The sequence below is a fragment of the Cataglyphis hispanica genome, chromosome 11 (assembly GCF_021464435.1).
Source record: "Cataglyphis hispanica isolate Lineage 1 chromosome 11, ULB_Chis1_1.0, whole genome shotgun sequence".
In the NCBI taxonomy this organism is placed as follows: Eukaryota; Metazoa; Arthropoda; class Insecta; order Hymenoptera; family Formicidae; genus Cataglyphis; species Cataglyphis hispanica.
The window spans coordinates 7,297,305-7,318,103 of record NC_065964.1 but is presented as its reverse complement, the minus strand read 5'-3'; the positions used below and the strand labels follow the sequence as shown (position 1 = coordinate 7,318,103).

The window sequence follows — 20,799 nt, the reverse complement described above, 5'->3', positions numbered from 1 at the left end:
TATACATTTTCTTGTGAAACATATATTTTAAAGATAGGTAAATACTGTATATATAGTTGTGCTAAATAATAACTTTTATCATTAACATTTTCTTTGCAAGAGATCAACTTTATATTTGTCAACAAAATAACGACATTATTACATTTATATGTTTTTTGTGATACATAAAAATAATCTGTTTTATATACGACAAATGCAATGTAGTTTTTGTCATAGAACTTGCAGATATCCTTCTAAACAAACCGGTTATAAGAGATTGACGAAGGAACCGAGTGAAAGTAATCAATTAGCAAAAGCGAATTGAGTACAGTTTTGCAATTCTGGTGGGATCTCACCAACATTTGACGTACCGGCAAGTGATCGTGCACTGTAGTTTCTTACATGCGTCTCTATAACGAGCATATCTTTTCTTTATCTTTCCACAATTTTCATATGTAATAGCAACCTGTTTCTCAAGTAAGTTTTTATAATGTATTTCATTATTTAGATGAGGCTATTTAAGTCAACATTGACCTAATAAAGTGGCAATAAATTTTTCGCGTTATTATTAATTTATCAATATAAGAAAATCTATGACATTGCATATTACTTATCCTAGTATCCTAAGTAATATCTTTTCACATCTTTTATTCTCTCTATTCATAAATTTAATATGTATATATATAATAATATAATTGTATAATTGTTACCAAATTACTTTTTCAAAAAATAAATAAATAAAGACATAATAGACGCAAAAAATAAATAGACGCGAAAGCTTAATGTCTTTATTTATTTATTTTTTGAAAAGATAATTTTGTAACAATTATATAACATACATATATATAATTACATACAGAATATATCTACCATATATGTATATACTAGACCGCGCTAACATGGCCGCTAAGTCATGTCATATAGTGAGATGTGATGTAAGAACAGCCGTTTTTATATATGTTGCAAAATTTGATATATACTGTGTCTCTTTATCCCAGATACCCTGTATACTACACATACGTTTTTTTTTTTTACTCAAAGTATATATTCTGCTCACAAAAAATGGCTGCTATTACATCATCTTTGGCAACAAGAATTTTTTTTTTTAACAGTTTAGTATAAAATACATGTAGAGAAATCTGTGATTATTATATGTATAATATTATTAATATAATCTAATTGTAAATTTTACTTTTTCTAAAAAGCAATACAAAAATTATTTTTTTAATTATTTTTTAATTTTTCTTTTTATTATTTGTTTTACATAAGCGGACAGATTATATATAAAAGAAAGCAGGCATGTTGATATTCCATATATAATTATAGATGTTTATATATGATTATAATTGTATTTATGAACAATTTTTTTCCCGAATAGGTATTTATATATTATATACATATATCTACTATTAATAGAATTTTGTGTATATATTTCATCATCGAAATAAAGCAAGAAAGATGCATCCCGCCAGATACATTACCATCTTATATGTGCTCGCTGTTTTTTCTTCAATTTCCGTATTCGGGTTTCCGGATGGAGCGCCGGTAGACGCTTGCGTAAAGCCACGACCTAATCAACCTTATCACGGCCAAGCGCGATCTCAGCCTTTAAATACAAGTCCTTATAAGATACTGGCCTCATCATCGCAATACGAACCAGGTTCCCAAATCACAAGTAAGTCAAATACATATGTCAAGCCTTATATTATACAGAATGAGTCAAAAGACTGGATATATTTTGACAATTTTTAAACAGATAGAGGGATTCAAATATTTTGAAGGATTTTATGAGATCATAAAAACTATCTTTTGCTTAAAATGACACTCTTCAGTCTCCATGGAGCAAAGAGGTGGGAGTGATTAAACAATTTTAAATGGCATAAAAAATTGAGTTAGATACTCATTTGAAAATATTTTTAAAGACGAGAAAAATAAAATCTTTGAAAGAGTTTGCTACGACCTTCTAATAATCCACAGGTGTAATTATGTGAACAAAAATTACCGTTCTTTGCGTTACCCAGGATCTACGTGACTACAAAACAATTACGAAACAATAAATAATCAACGAGAAAACCAATTAATATTACACAGAAAAAAAGGCAATACATTTTGAGATTTTTAAGATATCTTCGATATACTTGAGACTCAATAACATGAATTTTTTGAAGAATGGACTATTTATTATAATATCTTTCTATTTTAATATTGTCAAGATTTCTTATAAATCTTGACAGCATTAGAATAGAGAAATATTAACATACTTGCTCAGAATTCACAGATGTCATAAAAATATTATATAAATGTATATGGACGATAAAAGGCAGACTAAATTTTATTTGATTAAATAGCGCTGACTTTTATTGAAACTTGTCTCGTTTATTTTTTAGTTTCCATAAGAGGAGCCTCATTCCAGGGATTTTTCCTGCAGGCGCGTGATTCTAATACAAACAAATGGATTGGAACATGGGTACAAACACCGAACACGAAGATACATTCTGAATGCAGCGCTGTGACGCACGCGGATCCACGCGAAAAAGAACAGGCCACTTTTATCTGGAATGCACCGCCGAATGCACGTGGTAGTGTTTACTTCACGTAAGTACAATGTTTTCGAATAATGGAGATTCTAGAAAAGGAAAACACTATTCATGTGTTAATGATAAAACTAAAACGAAGAAAAGATCATTGCAAATCGCCTATTTACCGCAATTAAATTATGTAATTTCGTGAAATATTATGTGCGTTAAACAATTTTCATGCATCGATAAATATATATTTTTTCTTGATTTTAGATTTTATTAAATAATATATATAGTCTAAAAAAATATAAATAGCGCGCGTGTAATGCACTCTATAATATTCCATTACTATTTAAAGTATATAGTCCATAAAAATAATTATGCTATAAGCTATGCTTGAAATTCGATATGATTTATGAATCAGATAGAAGAAAAAAAAATAAATATATATATACATGTGTGATTTGGTTAGATTAAAATATTAATGAATTCGTTACAATAATATTTTATTCTTATTTCAGTGGAACTATATTGAAGGATTATGCAACATTCTGGTCTGATCTTGTATCAGAAATAACACAATAATAATTTGTGAGCGTACTAATCAGCATTCTTAGACATCGACAAAGTGCATTTGCCAGAAGGATGGATTTTCATTTTTATACTCTAAAATTATTTGTTATGTATTTTTATATACCTTCGATATATTCGATGTATATTTTATATAAATCTTGTATTTTATATAAATCTTTTTATACCATGCATAAATGCAAAAATGTGTAACGCACTGAGCATCTCAAATATATTAAACTATCATCAAAACAAATGTCATTTTTACCGTGTGTGTTCATTATATAATAATTATGTTAAAGCATTTTTTATCATTATTAATTTTTTCTTAGTAAATTACTATATAATATTTATTTATTAGCATGCCTATTTTTTTTTGCATTTTATTTCTTGTGATGTAACAGAATATAGTAAGTCTCTAAATGAAAGAAGGGCTGACGCAACCTACGGATGATCCTATCGATTATGAATACTATAAATATTATAATTTTAATATGATTCTGTATGTTGGCCGAAATAAAGATCGATAATGCATGCATGAGCAATACTGTATCCTTTTATATGCTTAAAATTTTATTTCTGAGAATTTAAGAGAATATAGTTCGCGAAGAAATAAATAAAGTTTACACGATCCGAAATACATTTTTAATACACTTGAAAATTCATCTGAGTTAATAGGAGAATATATTTTGCAAAGAGGTAGGTAATATACAGTATACGATCAGTATATGTGTCTTTTAATATGCTCGAAAATTAGTCTGAGTTAATAGGAGAATATATTTTGTAAAGAGGTCGCACGGTAATGTAAGTTCACGAGCGATAATGTGTCTCAAAGCGCTCGAAAATTCGTTTCTGAATTACCAGGAGTTAACAGGAGAATATATTTCGCGAAGAGGTATGCGCTATTCGGCGCAAGAGGTGGTGGGGACTGAATCCGCGGGAGAGCATGGCCGATACGTAAGTACTCCACGCTGATTGGTTGAGATCGGCCATTATAAAAGAGGTGTATACTATTGATCCATGATCCAACCAATCAGCGTGAAGTACTTTAGGTACATATTAGCCATCGGTCAGGCCTTTCTATGAATCTAGTCCCCACCTCTTGCGCCGAATAGCGCATACCTCTTTGCGAAATATATTCTCCTGATAATTTAGAAACGAATTTTCGAGCGTTTTAAGACACATTGTTGCTCGTAAACTACAATATCGCGCCACCTCTTTACAAAATATATTCTCCTATTAAATCAGATGAATTTTCGAAGATAATTGAGAACACAAAATTATTACTATTACTCTATTAGCATACCTCTTTGCGAAAGGTGGTCTCCTAATATCTCAGAAATAAATTATATATTTTACTATGCTTTTTTTATATCGGAATAAATTTATAAATTTATTTATGTCTTTTTGTCGCAAGGCAGAAAATTTAAAAGCATGATAAATGAATCATTAATTGTCTAATTTAAAAAACATTTGCTTTTTGCGCTCTTCTATAATTTCCTGAGAGAATCAACATCTGCTAAATCCGCTCCTGGTATCGCGACCGGCTGCTGCCGCGGCGTGCCGGCTGCAAGACCGGTCTCCGTCTCCCAGTTATGGAATAGAAACGATCGAACCACCATGCAGAGCGTGCGCGAGACGTCGGGCTGATTGAAAAGAGGAGGTATACTCTCTCGCGTTACGTTCTATACTTGATAGTCGATACTCGCTCAACTGGTTTAGGGCTCAGCAGCAGCTGAAAAAATCGTGGTTGACTCGGATCTTGGATTTCTGTCGAGCGGTGAGTCTTCGACATTTTGTGATTCGCATAATTATACCAAAAATTCCAAAATCGTGTTTTCGGCATGGTGTCGCAATCCACGTGGTATGTCGGCGCTTTTTGGTGTGATCGATCAATGACACTTTTACGTAATCATTGACGCGATCGAGCATCGAGGTGGACGAACATGAAGCGCGATCGGCTAGTGCGAGATATTCACGTTTCCTTGACGTTTCATGTTATCAAATACAATCAGCAAAAATGCAATTTGTGTACGTCATCGACTTTACGAGCGATCGTACATAAATAGATTTTGCGACATGCGAGTAGGAAACGATCACGTGTGTAACGAGTAATATAATTTAGTGAAGTTGTTACGTAGTTTATTTGTAAAGTTAATTATTACTTGTTACGTTTCTTCTACTTTATGTTATGAAAGAAAAAAAAAGTATATCGCAGTACCGTTTATCTAGATTCCCGCGGGGGAATACGTGTCAATTGAAAGAGTCAATAATTAAATGAGACATGATTGCTGAGTAACAATAAATCTGAAAACGTATGCTTTATTTTATAGTAAATATCGTCACTAGATTGAAAATTATATTTAAAAGCAAATTATATTTGAAAGCGTCTTCGAAATTATAAGAATGTAGATGCATTTGCGTTACATAAGGTTTCAATGCTATAAAATATATTTCTCTTGAGGAGAGAGCATTCAACTTTTATAAATATTATATTCAGTATTGGTATAAATAAAAATTGAAAAATATTATGCGCTGTATATATGCGTTAAAATAAAATATATATAAACTTAATGTTAATTTTAGATTCAAATTTTATTTGATCAAACACGCTGCGAGTATTGTCAGAGATGGATTTTTAAATTAAGATTCTCTGTATTTTAATTTTTATTTTATATGTTTAATAAGTCATTTATTTTATTAAATATAATTAATGCAAAAAAGAAAAAAAGAAAGGAAAACAAAGTTTTGTTTATTCTTTTTTTTAATGAAGCAATATTAATTATAACTTTAATTTGGTATTTATAGATTATGGCAGAAATAAAAACCTTAGGATGGGCTGACTATCTTGTTACAGCAATTATGCTGTTCATAAGTGTTGGAATTGGAATTTATTACAGATTCAGTGGAGGACGTCAGAAAACTGTGGAGGTACGCAGTTATCAAGTATCATAGATTCTTTTTTGAAGTTTTTTTCAAAAATAAAATTACTTTTTTCTTAAACATTTTGTTATATTAAAATAACATGTTTTACAGGAATACTTTGTTGCAAGTCGATCAATGGGCATTGTACCTGTTGCCATTGCTTTAGTAGTATCTTTCATGTCTGCTATCACATTGCTTGGTGTATCCGCTGAGAATTACACATATGGGACACAATTTGTTGCAATAAATGTATCATATTTATTAGGCACTCCGATTGTATGCTATGGATTCTTACCAGTATTCTTCAAATTACAAGCGACTAGCGCTTATGAGGTCAGTCATGCAAAATTTAATAAATATTACATAAATATATACGATTGCGATAATTGTCAATTGTTATACATTTAAATGTACATTTGAAAATATTACTTATTTTAGTACTTAGAAAAGCGTTTTGGAGTAAAAGCTAGGATGATGGCTAGTTTTGTTTACTGGATTCAACTGCTTTTGTACTCAGGAGTGGTACTTTATGCTCCTTCTTTAGCTTTGGAAGCAACAACAGGAATTTCTAAGACTGCTAGTATTATTATTATCGGTCTCGTCTGTGCTTTTTATTCGAGTATAGGCGGTATTAAAGCCGTACTGATAACTGATGTGTTTCAAGCTTTACTTATGTTTGCCGCTGTATTTATTGTTATTGGTACAGCCGCTAATGAGGTAGGAGGCCTGGAACAAATATGGGAGATAGCAAAGCAGGGGGAACGAATCGAGTTTGATAGGTATTATACCTCTTCTGCTAACTACACAAGTTTATTATTAAAATTGTAATATTTTATTACATCCATGCATATTCTTGTTACAGCATTTCTCTAGATCCAACAGTAAGGCATACTTGGTGGTCTCTTATCATTGGTGGTTTATGTACATTTTTATCGCTTTACGGAGTGAACCAAGTACAAATACAACGTACATTAACTGTAAAGTAAGTTCTTTAATATGTGATTTAAATAGCATCCACTTGATTAATATAATTATATCTTAAGAATTTTATAATTTATTGTATATGTATATGAAATTATAATATATTAAATAATCTTTTTGTTTTTATCTTATTTATTTTATTAAATATTCTTTTTTAATTTTTATTAATTAAAAAATGTTTTATTACATTGAACAAATTTTATTCTAGAAATATACAAGCTTCACAAAAAGCCTTGTGGCTATCTTGGCCTATTCTATCAATCCTTTCAATTACAACTTGTTTCTCAGGATTGGCAATATACAGTAAATATCACAATTGTGATCCAACTCTCCAGAAAAGGATTTCATCGTCTGATATGCTTATGCCATTATATGTCATGGACACATTGTCCAATGTACCCGGTCTACCAGGTCTTTTTATTGCGGGTAATATATTTTTGGTGATTTTATCAAGTATTCTATTTTAATATCTAGAAAGCTTCTGTAGAAATTAGTTATAGAAATAAAAAATGGTTATAAAAATAAAAACATTTAAGAGCATAAATATCTAAATTATAATTTTATAAACAAATGTTATATAAATTCATAATTTACGTAGTTCTTAAATATATCATTTTAAAACAATAATAGATATATTTACAATGTATGATAATATATTTACAATGCTAATCTAGAATAATGCACAAATCTAGTTTTCTTTAATGTATTTCTAGGTATCTTTAGTGCAGGGCTTAGCACAATTTCTGCAGCGTTAAATTCTTTGGCAGCAGTAACGTTAGAGGATTATATGAAACCTCTATACAGAAAGTGCACAGGGCGTGAATTCTCTCCTACAAAGTCAACCACTATTGCTAAAGTGCTTGCTTTTATATTTGGCATTATTTCCATTGCTTTGGCATTTTTAGCGCAATTATTGGGTGGAATACTTCAAGTAAGTCGAAAAAGAATCATGAAATTAGCAAAGAAAATTTCTCAATAAATCAGGACAATAAATCTAATTTATTTATTATTATTTATGCGTAAATGCGTTTAAATTTGTTATTAATGGAATGTATCTTATTATAGGCTGGCTTAACCATTTTCGGAGTAGTCGGTGGTCCATTATTGGGCGTTTTCACGCTTGGCATGGGCACCGAATTAGCGACGGAAGGCGGTGTGATAATTAGTGCTCTTATGGCGCTTTCGTTTTTGTTTTGGATTGCTTTCGGTCAACCGCGCCCGATGCCACCAATATTGCCAACGAGTATCAAAGGTTGTGATATAAATAATACTTTTGTGAACGCAACAATATCTGATTTATCAAACGTCACAAACTTTTCCAAGTGAGTACTTCGCTGAATAATCGCTAAATCTATATATAAGATGTTGGTAAATAGCTATATCATTATTTTTTTTTTAGGAGCACTGGCGACAGTTCGTATTTTTACTTGTATCGTATTTCATACATGTGGTATGCTCCTCTTGGATTTTTAATAACTTTCTTCATTGGTCTGTTTATCAGTGGTTTATGTCGTTTATTTTTCAAAAATCAAAACGACAATTTAGATCCTAATTTATTCTTTCCTGTGATAGCGCGACGTATACGTTATAGGCGACAAAGAGAAGCAGAGAGCAGTGATGTAGCTAATTATACATTACAGAGAAAGTATTCTTTTAGCAATGCGGCCGACAAGAACGACAATACTGATAAAATTTGTACAAAGCTTTAACAATTTATAATTTAAAAAGATTAATAAGTGTTAGACATTCCATATCAGAAAAGTACATGGGAGGAAAACATAGAAATGAAAAGCTATTTTTTTGTTATATCAAAGACTATATAATGATTATTTTTTTGGAAACTAGATTTTATCTATTATATTATATAGTTAATTATTTATTGTGAGAAAATTTGCATCTTATTCACATTTAATATTATTTTAAACACAATCTTTTATATAAAACTCTAGATAATTTTGTTTTGTATTGTATTGCAACAAATGTCTTCCATGCTGTGTTTACACTGCCAGTGTTTACTATCTATAAATAGAATTTTTGTACAAAAAAAAAAACAGTGCATGCATTATGCTAAAATTTTATAGCAAAACATCTCTTTGCGTGAGCGCGAATCATAATAGCTATTTTTTTTACATTTATTATATTCATAAAAGTATTAAAGGAAAAGTATCTTTTAGGGAATCTTGACAATATCTTAAATGGTAGAAAATCATTCTTAAAACATTATACGTAATAGCAGCTATAATAAAGTTTTCAGAGGAAAGAGTTGGGACAAATTTTATATTTAGTATTAAATATAACTATTTTAAAATATCAACAATTTTGATAAGAATTTATATATTTTTGTTTGAACTGTTATGTAGGGCATCATTACTTCTGTAAAATAATTTAATTTTAACAGTTGTATTTATTTATACCGAATTCATTGTTATTATTGCTATCAGTATTTAAGAAATTGAATCAACGATAACCTTACAAAGATTTTTGAGAAGAAGAGAGAATTTGTAAATACTTGAAATTTTATTCTAAAGATTTACAAGAACGGTATCTATTAGTTATTTTATAGAGTTCTATATCATGTTTGTTAATATATATTGTAAAAGTTTAGAAAAAATGTATAATAACGATAAAAATCGATACTTAAAGAAACTAATCAGCGACGTGTATTAAAAGTGCAGTATTTGTTTGAATAAATAGTTTTAATTATATTAAAAATACTAGTTTTTATTATTTAAAAATTGTTTATATAATATCAAGTGAGATCGTTTAATTACTTAATGTTTATATAATAATTACAATGAGATTAATTAAAAACTTTCAAAAATTTACGTTTAATATTATATTTTGTATTTAAATAGAAATCTTGAAATATTGGTAGTATTAATTAAATTTATTTATATATTAAATTAATTACTCCCATTTTATCATAAAATCTATAGATAAAATATCCAATAATTCTGAAACATTCAATGGAAATAGGAGCAATTTCTGTTTTTCAAATGCCTTAAATTTCAAATGACGAGTTTGTCATCTATGATATATAACCATTGCCTTCTGTCTTTGGATTCTCTTCAATATACTTAAATGGATAAAAGAAAAAAATACCCAACGTTATATTAAAAAAAAGCGATAGCAGAGAGGAAGAAACCAAGGTGGCCATGCAAAAGCTTCTGGTTCGTTTGGATTGACACTCCAGATTGAACCAACGACGGCCAGTTGAAACCAGTTTTAATTTATACGTCTCCGCTGGATCGCTGAGATCTCTTGGAACTCTCTCTGTGGATCCTTTTTAATTATTTTTCCACTGAGACACATCTCGTACATAGGCCTTCTAATAGCACCTAATATTTGACTTCTCTTCCTAGACGATGCTGGACCATTCGTTAATGATCAATTAAGTTATCAGTGGAATTGCAAGACCTATGCTACTTTGCTATCGCTCTCTGTCAAAGACGCTAAATGTTTCGATGACTATGATCCCTTGATATGTACGATCTTGACGCGCCTTTCACTTCATTTTGCAATTTTTTTTATTGATATGCAGTCTTATGATTTAAAAAATATAAATAAATTTCCAATTTCAGTTTACATAATATCAACACGCGTGAAATAATCTAGTTTTACACACACTTATTCATCGTTTTACAAAATTAATAAATTAAAAAACTGAAAAAGCTATATCTGAAACTCGGATTTCTTAATTATTCTATTCTTAATTAATTATCGTGATACTTTGCATAAAATAAAAATAATTTACATTAAATAAATTATTTAAAGTGTAAATGCATTATATAAATTTTATCTAAAAATTAGAAATATATATACAAAATATATAAATCGATCAATTATAAAACAAATTACGTTAATTAAAACATGTGTCATTATCGAAAATCGTGTGTAGATGCATCATTTACTTTTCGCCTCTTTTTCTCTTTTTTTTTTATTTTCCTTATTTATTATTTCACAAAGTAAGAACACTCTTTCTTCCTCATTCCAACTTTATTCTCATGTTTTCCTTGTATTATTGTTGTGATGTTAAATTGACTTTGACTTTCGATGACAACGGTTTATAGATGTATACAACACGTTCGATTCTAGTTTCGTAGAAATAAAGTCATTATTTTATATAAAATAATCGCACCTAACAAGAATGATATATTTATGAGATTAATAATATGTTTGTTTTTAGTGCGATAAAAATAAACTCGTTTTTCTTGGTGTGATATGTCAATTTTAGTTCAAATCAAAATCACAAGTGGCTCAGTTGATGTGACATGATTCATTACAACAATTTTGACTTCGAATTTCAATTAATGATTTGTCTCCGTATGATTGTCCTCGTAAATGCTTCTCTGATTTCGCCACGCATCTGCAGGATCATCTATAATTAAAATTTCACGAGAGGTGAGTGATAATTAGTATAAGTTGCAAAAATGTCATCTTTATTGAATCTCAAAAACAAATTTTTCGATGAAAAAACACATTTGACATTTTACAAGTATGAATAATTTAATAGTAAAAAAACGAATAATTAACATTGCAATGTATCATATTTTTTTTCATGTTAGTCATATCCGAGGAATCGTGACATAGTTATTCGCGCATAGAAATGCATCGAATAAAACCGCACTTTGTCGATTTTAATCGGTATTATCTAGTTAAATCTGCACACGCTATGCGTATAAAAAGGATATTCCAGAAATGGCGCTTTTTTGCGCGAAATACATGTTTTAATAAGAAACGATCCGAAAAGTAGGATGATCTTTTCAATATAAAAATAATCGATGATTTTTTTAATCGAGTATCTTTTTGAAAATAATTCAATTTTTATCGAGAAAAGAATTTACTCTCTCAAGTAAAAAAGAGATGCAAAAATAATTTTAAGAATACATCTTTATATGTTTTTTACATATGAAAAGCAAAAGTAATAGATACTTATACATAATATTAGCATATTATACATAATATTATCATATTATAATTTGGATATGTTGTAAGGACTGTTTACTGTTGTCATAAATTAGAGATGACGACCTCAATTAGTTTATAGTTTATATGATTTTAATTTTAATTAATGTATATCAATGCATAATATTATATATTGTTAGAAATCACCGTATACCTGATTTGTTTATCATTCTGTAAACTGTAACCGGTTAGATGTGGACTTAGCCGGTTTGTCGACGTGACTTTAGCATATGCTGCAAGTTATAATACGACATCTGAGATTTTCCTCTATCAATTATATCGGCTATTAGAATGACAATCGATAGTGATATCACACAAAAATTGTAGCAGGATATTTCGTTTAAAAAGAAGAAGTTGTAATTTTCAACTAAAAGTATAACGTTGGTATTTCACAAGAAACTCTAGAGAGAAAGAAAGAAAAAATAAATAAATAAAAATTGAAAAAAAGAGAAAAAGTTATTTAGTTTTATACGCAAATCTAAAAATATTAAAACAATTTTAACGTTTTTTTTATATTATTTGCATATATATAATTATACTTTTGAACATAATTCATAGCTTTAAAAATATACTAGAATCTAGTATATATATAAAATATCATATATATGTAGGATGTACCGTACCCGAGGACACGTGTCTCTTTTTTCTTTTTTGTGTTTGTCACGCAACATAAATTATATGAGCTGGATTTTTTTTTATAGAATCAGATATTCAATTGAACAAAAATCCACTTACATTATTTAAGCACATATTTTTGACAAGTATCCACTACTTAATGATGTGTAAATACAGTCACGCTATGATTTTGTATGAGTTCAAATATTTTCTCATTTCTTTTATTGCAATAACACATTATAAAAATTTTTAACAAGATACCATAGAGAGAAAAAGAGAAAGAGAGAGAGAGAGAGAAAAAAAAGAGAGGAAAAGGGAGAGAGAAAATATGATAACTCCATTTCTTATTAGTGATGCAATTTAATAATTAATTATATAACTTTAAAATTTTTTTTATTTCTGTGTTGCGTATACCCATATCCAAAATAATAAATAATTTTTTCTATAAAATCAATGCGATATGCGATATAATACAAAATCATTAAAAGTTTTATCATTTTATATTTAATCTTGCTCTATTGTTCGTCAAAACTTGTAAACTACGTTATATTTTTAAGTCAGACATAATAATAAGAATAGCATAAACAATAAAAATAATAAACATTATTACCACTAAATTATCAGAATACAGCTAGAACGACAAAGAAAACAAGCAATTTACAAATTTAATGGGGGATATCAAGGAAATACGCAGAATTGCAAAATCGCGTATAATAAATTATAAGAGCAATGTATTATACTAATGTAAAATAGGCTAATTATGCAATTTATCATCGATGAGATCTAAGGACAGGATGATTGTTATTATTTGGAAGAGGTTGGTTTCACATTGAAACCAGTTATACGTAGTAGGGGGATGATGGTTCGTATAAAGACACACACGTGACAATTAAAACGATCAGTCTCGATTCCGTTCTCCGTTTATCCCGTTGATTCGCTGCATGTAAAACTGTGGACTAAGGGGCGCGAAAGTGGAAGTTGAAAGTCGAAGAAAAGATTCTACAAATATCGCGATTCTAAATCGGAAAAAAAGTGTGTCCTTTCAAACGAGAGGCAAGTAGACTCTTGTGAGAGAGTCGAGATTTCAATTGAAGCGAGCTATTAGCCGATCATATATGCGTTACGTTAGGAAAACGAGTAAAATTATTCAGTTGCAATTTCGCACGTTCTTATCGACTGGTATTCGCGATTAGAGCGTGATTAGTCGTTAGCATCTTCTCGTTTTGTATATACATTTTCTCGAAAATTGGGTGATCCGTCCCACGTGTTGAAAGAAGCGATTAAGAAAGGTAAGATTAAAAAAAAACTTTTTAATCTTAATATTCTTTGAAATAAATCAATATTTTACAATTCTATAAAGATAATAAAAAAATTCAATATGCTATCAAGTGAAAATTTATTTTTGATTTATATGATAATGTCAAATGTTCTTAAATCTGAAATTTTTTTATCTAAATTTTTGTAACATTAACTTCAATTATTTTTTATTTTTAATGTCTGTTTTAATTGTAACTAAATATAATTAGTATAATATTAAATCAATATGAAATTTATATAATTGATACTGATTATTTATTCATTTCAAAAAAATAATAATATTGATAATATTTCATCGATGTTATAGAAGTAATTAAATATTGTTATGCGTTTTTCGCGTATTTCAAATTTCGTAAAAATTATAATAAAAACTATAAAAAATTTATATATTTCCTGACATTTACATTATTAAACTACAATTTCATGTCGAACTAACTAGTTCCAACCAGACAATTAATAGTCTAACCGGTTTGAACATTTATTTTAATAATGAGAATAGCAGAATATCGATAATGATACTATCGATAGAGACCGTCAATTATTGTCACGGCAACGCGCAGATTGTTAAATAATTGAAATGGGATGAATCCTAAAAGGTGATTAATATGTTCCATTTTATTACTGATTGTTTATGCAATTGATTAATAATTGTTGTGCAATCGAGCAATGCTCTTTGACAGGAATTCATTCTTCACGAATAAATCTTCTTAGCCTTTCTTGTCAATTTATACAATGATGCAATTTTATGTTTGTCTTCATAAAAATTTATAATATTGATTAATGTATTATTTATATAATATACAAATTTTATAAGTTATGCTTTTTTAGAATTGGCAAAACGCAGATATATGTATAAATATTATTTCTCTTACAAAATTTTGAGTAATTATTTTTATTAAAAATAAAAAAAAAACAGAAAATTACAGAATCACAAAAAGAGACTTTAGAGAATTAAGAATTTTTTTTTTAAGAAAATTGATGACAAAATATTATTCGCAGTTCAATTTACATTTTACATTAATAAAATTTTAATATGATTTTAATACGATTTAAATTTATTAAGATATTGTGTGTAAATCCTAAAATTTGAAAAAATACAAAAAGTAATAGCTTATATTTCAGTACAAAAAAAAACTTCGAATTCTAAATCATTATAGTGTAATACTTTATAATTCAACACCAATTTTATAATTATAACCTATGATATAATTTATAAAAATAAAAATTAATTTTCAATATATATAATATTTTTTTTAGAACTTCATAAATTTTTCCATTGATTCAATGTTGATATTTTAGTTTGATTAATTGATATTTTAATCCAATTTGTACCGATGACGTATGATTGGATTGATTACGATATATCTTCGATATATTTGATAAGATCTGTAGAATTCAAGGTGACTAGTGTCAAATGAAAACATCAATTGAGAGTGTCACATATATCAATTTATGTGAGCATCTTGTTAAAACATCGCTATATCAGATGGTTGAACAATTTTTAAGAACTTGCTATATCACTTAATATTAATTCTCTTACTTTAAATAATTTTTATTGGCTAAAGTTTTTTTTTAGTTTAGTTTTAATAAATTTAAATATATGATTTAATTGGATTTGCATCTTTATAATTAATGTAAAATTTATCTTAGCGACATAATTTGGTAGACTGTCATTTTTTTAAATTTGTGTATTTTTAAATTTCTGTAATCCTCAAATAAAAGAATTAAAGTGCGATTAAAATAAACCAAGAAAAAAATTTTTTGGCATATTAATTCATAAAAGCTTTTTATTTCTATCGTTTCTAAAACAGAAAATAAATTGTATTTTTGATATATTACTAATAAAAGTTACTTCCTAATTTATTAAAGAACGTTTTGCGTTTTACTTTTTCTCATGCTATATATTGTTAATGAAGAATATGAAAAATAATCGGCAGATATCTGCGAAAATGCGGCGGCATCTCTTTGTCCTGTTTCTCTTCCTGTCGGCATCATCCGCGGAGCAGCGGCGCAGTGTTGAAAGCGATAAGGAAAAATGTCGAGAGGAGCATCCTATTTTGCTGCATTATTTCTCATGGGCGGATTACATGGTGTTGGCCACGATGCTGCTAGTCTCGTGTCTGATTGGCACTTTCTACGGTTTCTTTGCCAAGAAACAGGAGACCAGTCAGGACTTTCTGCTCGGCGGCTCCAACATGGGTACATTTCCCACGGCTATGTCGCTAGCCGCTAGCTTTATCACGGCCATCGAACTTCTAGGAAATCCTGCGGAAATGTACGGACAGGTGTGACGATACGATAATATATCATCCGGAAACTTGAAAATATTCCTTTTGGATTGAAAAAAAGAAAGAAAAATGTATTTAAGAAAAATAGAATCTTCCTTGAAAATTATTTTTTAAAAGGCATCTATTGTGAGTTTTTTTTTTTTATTTAGGGTACTCAATTCTGGATGACTTGCCTCTCTTTCATACTCGTGGTACCGATCACCTCTATTTTGTATTTGCCAGTGTTTATGAAATTAAGGTTGACTTCGTGCTACGAATATTTGCATCTTCGCTTCAACCAGCATTGCCGATTATTCGCGAGCGCGCTATATATGTTGCAAATGGTATTGTACACGTCAGTGGCTGTATATGCACCTGCATTGGCATTAAGTCACGGTGAGTGATGACTGAAATTGTATCCTGTGATAGTTTACAATCGTGTTAAATTTTTAATTTATTGCGATGCGGTAAATAATAGCATAATTCATGATGTATCAAATTAGTTACAAGTTAGTTACGATAAAAATGTAATTTTTTAAATTTTTGTCCTTATCTTTAAAACAATGATTAGATTGTTTCTTTTGTTTTGTAAACGCTTAATTTGAAGCCACAATAATATGTAGTTAAATTGCACATTTCAGTCAGTAAATAAAAACTATTAAAAATAAATGCAAGAATTATAAAGTTTAACACGGGTATTCTTAACGGCGCAAAATAATACATATTTAAAAGGTTCTGAGTTCTCGCTGTGCTCGAGAAAATTCGCTAAAAAGTGGCTATGGAACAACTTTTGGCTTAAACATATTCAAAACTCTTGGAAGTATTCCCGTTATTGGCTTCATTATAATATAATTTTACTGCAGTATATGAATAAATTTTTGCCACAGTTTATAGGAGTGCCTATAACGGTTTTTTTTTTGCTTCCTTAGTAATCTCACAATCGATGTGATTCTAAGAATCCAGCGGCATTGAGATGATAAACGATACTCTTTCATTTACAGTCACAGGCCTAAATACTTATATAGCCGTAACTCTAGTCTACGTAGTCTGCATTTTCTATGCCTCGCAGGTTGGTAATTTTTATGCATACATAATAATATTATAATAATTAATATATTTATATATATTATATATATATATATATATATATATATATATATATAATATTAAAATAATATTCATTTATTATTAGGGTGGTATGAAAGCTGTAATAATGACTGATACTTTCCAAGCCGCTGTTCTTATCGGCTCATTGTTCCTTATCTTGGGTTATGGATTGTCGTGGGCTGGTGGAAGTGCGCTCGTTTGGCAAGATAATGCAAAATCTGGTAGAATAGAATTCTTCAACATGGATCCCAGTCCAACAGTTCGACACAGTTTCTGGAGCGTTGTCATTGGAGGAACTTTTTACTGGACCACTATGTTCTGCAGCAACCAAGCGTCCATACAAAAATATCTCAGCGTCGAGAGCATCTCGCAAGCAAGGATGTAAGTATCTATCCTAGAGACAATTAACGTTCCGTTAATAATGCAGAAACTTTGGCTAAGGATTGATTTATTATTTCAAATGTTGATATTTATTATTATTGCTTTATCGTATAATACATTTATGTGATTATCACGTTACAGAGCGCTCTGGGTATCTTCGTTTGGCATGATTGTAATTTATAGTGTCAATTTTCTGACTGGAATGGTGCTGTACAGCACTTACAAAGACTGCGATCCTTTGACCGCCGGATATATAAGCGATCAGGATCAAATATTACCGTTGTACGTAATAAATATTTTGGGAAGCCTTCGCGGAATGCCTGGATTTTTTGTCGCCGGTATCTTCGCCGCATCTCTCGGGTACGTAAACAAGAAATGATCGAAAATTTCTTCAACGAGAGAGATGCTCATAAATTTATTCATCTTGATGTAATTTTATCTGAATTTATTAAATTAGACTTGGAAATAATTCCCGAAATTATTTCAGAACTGTTGCGAGCGCTCTGAATTCTTTAGCAGCGATTACCTGCGAGGATATCTTACGTGGACTCTTTCAGATGGATTTGCCAGCAAGTAAAGGCGCGGTTTACGCCAGATGGATCAGCATATTTTTCGGAGTTCTCAGCTTTGCATTGATCTTCGTCGTAGAACGACTAGGTAGCGTTCTACAGGTAGATTATATATAAATTTTACTGCATTTTTTTACAGATTTAAATTAATAATTAGCGCAAAATATAATGTTTTTAAAAAAAAAATATAATACAAATTATAAGTATGTTTGTGATTTTTTTATGATTCAACGCTCTATATTTTTATATATTATTTTATATCGCCTTGTTTCTTCTTATCTGTACATCTTGCCATAATTTGTATATTATTCACTGAAAATAGATTATTCATTTTTAGGTTGCACTGTCTTTCAATGGTATGGTAGGCGGAGTGACTTTGGGATTATTTTCCTTGGGCATGTTTGTGCCATGGGCTAATGCTAAAGGAGCAATAATAGGTGCTATCATGAGTCTGGTAGCCGTGCTGTGGATCGGATTAGGCGCCCAAGTTGCAGTTGTAAATGGACAGATTAAATTGGATAGTAAGTTTACCTCGACTAAGGGCTGTCTTTGCAACGAGACATTTACCCCTAGTCAATCCGAAAGCAGCGATGAGATTTCGTCTATATACAAGGTAAGATTTATCTGAAAGTATAATTATATTGTTAGTTTTGTTTGATTTCTTATGTGTATTAAAAATGAATTAATAATTAAAATACAAATATCAAATTAATTGTTTAACATTACATTAAATTAAATTAATAATATTAAATTACATTTGATAGAAATGTTTGAATCTTAATTATTATTTATTTTTATAAAATATTAATTTATTAAAAATTAATATTAATATTTTATAAAAATTTTTACACACACACATATATATATACATGCACACTTTTTTATCTTCGCTAATTTTTTTTCATTTATATGATATAGTAATCTATATACTTTATGTCTATCATATTTTTATTCTTGTTTATAGTTCAATTTTTATTTTGCATGATTCATATTATTGGGTTATTTTGTATTTGCAATACTTCATGCGAGATAAATATTTGCTCGAGATCGCATAATAAATAAAAACAAATCCTTAATAATAATAATAATGTTAGCTTTATAATATGACCCGCAGACTAGTTACCTATGGTATAGCGCGATCGGCTGCATATTGACCATGATAGTGGGTGTGGCAGCGAGTTTTGCGACGGGCGCACAGAATCCCACCGACGTGGATCAGGACTACCTGAGTCCGCCGATCGCAGCCATGTTCCGTTTGCAGACGAAGCCTCACGTTACTGGGAATGTCCAGGGTATCACCAATTTCGGCCTCGAGCTGGCGGACGAGATACAGCGACAAGCACCCGAAACGAGATGAAGAACGCAAAGCGGTAACCGGGATCATGCAATAGATCGCATCGGATTGCGAAATAGATGTCAATAGTACGAGAATCAATAGTCGAGGTTTAATTTAGCGAGCATCAAATTCCATGACAGGGTATTCATTCCTTAACATTTAGAGAACATATAAAAAGCGCTTGATCCTTTTTCTTTTTTCAGAATAGATTCGTTCTGAGATGGCATAAAAGTTTGACAGATGTTGTAAAGATGTTTAAGAAGAACTATTTTCTAATTGTTCCAAACTGTTTTTCAGATTTGTGGATTGTCTGAGTTTGGATAAAAAAAAAACTGCTCTTTATAATTTGCCAATATTAGTTTTGAGGGAAAAATCAGATTTCCTATAATTATTATACAAGGAATACTTTTTTAATCGCGGTATTGTTGGAATATAATTCGGATTTCTGCAATATAAACAATTAATTGAATTAATTCTAATTAATTAATTCTTTATGACAAAATTGCAAGAAGTTTTATTTTTTATTTCATCTTCTATTTTTTACTTTATATTACTATCACTAAAATCAAAGTCACTTACTTAATGAAATAATAGAAACTGCAAATATGGATAAAAGAGTTAAGAAGAGATAGATTTAGAGAATAATTAGTAACCATATAAATGCAATTAATGAGAAAGAATATAATCGATAATTAAAAAATTATTAATTTTTTTAAACACCTGAAAATTATCTATTTTGTGACAGACCAATTATTATATAACTTATATTTTAAGAAAGACAGAAAGAGTAATTTATGGCTAAATAATAAGAGATTGCAATACAAACTTTACAGCAATTTTTTTAGCGTTCTGTGTTGTGGATAAAATGGTTGTATTAATGTATGTTCAAAGCTAAAGAATTTTTGTTGATTTGCGTACCTCGTGCTTATGTTGAGGATGGCGTAAAAAATGAAAATTCAAAGTTTTATTAAAATCAAATGTATTGTGTAAATTTTTATTCATGTCTTATTTGAATTCATCAGAATCTGTCTTGTATCATTTCGTGATAAATAATTTCTCTTTATATTTTTTATTTATTTATTAGAAGAGAGATTGAAAATATGTGTAAGAAAAATAAATAATTTAAATAACAAAGATGTTTATCTCAAAATTATATTTTACACCTTGCATTGAAATTCAATTTAATAATCCCACGCACATATACACACACACACAAAGAGAGAGAGAGAAAGTTCCAAGAGAATATCTACAATTCTTTATTAAATATT

General features: G+C 29.3%; 3 protein-coding genes across 9 annotated transcripts; all 3 read left to right on the top strand.

The window, feature by feature from the left end:
* The first annotated feature begins 331 nt into the window (after positions 1–331).
* LOC126853034 (putative defense protein 3) lies at positions 332–3,324 on the top strand. 3 transcript variants are annotated; one of them, XM_050598416.1, is made up of 4 exons: positions 332–456; positions 1,430–1,654; positions 2,367–2,574; positions 3,020–3,324. In XM_050598416.1, the coding sequence occupies exons 2-4, from the start codon at positions 1,438–1,440 to the stop codon at positions 3,081–3,083; spliced, it is 489 nt and encodes a 162-aa protein (XP_050454373.1). In that variant the 5' UTR covers positions 332–456; positions 1,430–1,437; the 3' UTR covers positions 3,084–3,324. The 3 variants fall into 3 exon arrangements, with proteins under 3 accessions (XP_050454373.1, XP_050454374.1, XP_050454375.1); XM_050598417.1 differs by having other exon boundaries at positions 1,358–1,654; XM_050598418.1 differs by having other exon boundaries at positions 370–456; positions 1,396–1,654.
* A 1,329-nt stretch (positions 3,325–4,653) lies between these two features.
* Positions 4,654–9,699, top strand: LOC126853236 (putative sodium-dependent multivitamin transporter). 4 transcript variants are annotated; one of them, XM_050598834.1, is made up of 9 exons: positions 4,654–4,731; positions 5,877–5,999; positions 6,105–6,326; positions 6,432–6,772; positions 6,856–6,975; positions 7,183–7,400; positions 7,688–7,905; positions 8,040–8,296; positions 8,374–9,698. In XM_050598834.1, the coding sequence occupies exons 2-9, from the start codon at positions 5,880–5,882 to the stop codon at positions 8,681–8,683; spliced, it is 1,806 nt and encodes a 601-aa protein (XP_050454791.1). In that variant the 5' UTR covers positions 4,654–4,731; positions 5,877–5,879; the 3' UTR covers positions 8,684–9,698. The 4 variants fall into 4 exon arrangements, with proteins under 4 accessions (XP_050454791.1, XP_050454792.1, XP_050454789.1 ...); XM_050598835.1 differs by having other exon boundaries at positions 4,728–4,848; XM_050598832.1 differs by lacking the exon at positions 4,654–4,731 and adding an exon at positions 4,992–5,168 and having other exon boundaries at positions 8,374–9,699.
* A 1,530-nt stretch (positions 9,700–11,229) lies between these two features.
* Positions 11,230–20,665, top strand: LOC126853233 (sodium-coupled monocarboxylate transporter 1). 2 transcript variants are annotated; one of them, XM_050598828.1, is made up of 9 exons: positions 11,230–11,375; positions 15,809–16,156; positions 16,309–16,534; positions 17,140–17,207; positions 17,331–17,626; positions 17,768–17,986; positions 18,114–18,297; positions 18,533–18,808; positions 19,310–20,665. In XM_050598828.1, exons 2-9 carry the CDS (start codon positions 15,821–15,823, stop codon positions 19,550–19,552), a joined length of 1,848 nt encoding a protein of 615 aa, XP_050454785.1. In that variant the 5' UTR covers positions 11,230–11,375; positions 15,809–15,820; the 3' UTR covers positions 19,553–20,665. The 2 variants fall into 2 exon arrangements, with proteins under 2 accessions (XP_050454785.1, XP_050454784.1); XM_050598827.1 differs by lacking the exon at positions 11,230–11,375 and adding an exon at positions 13,464–13,843.
* The last annotated feature ends 134 nt before the right edge of the window (positions 20,666–20,799 follow it).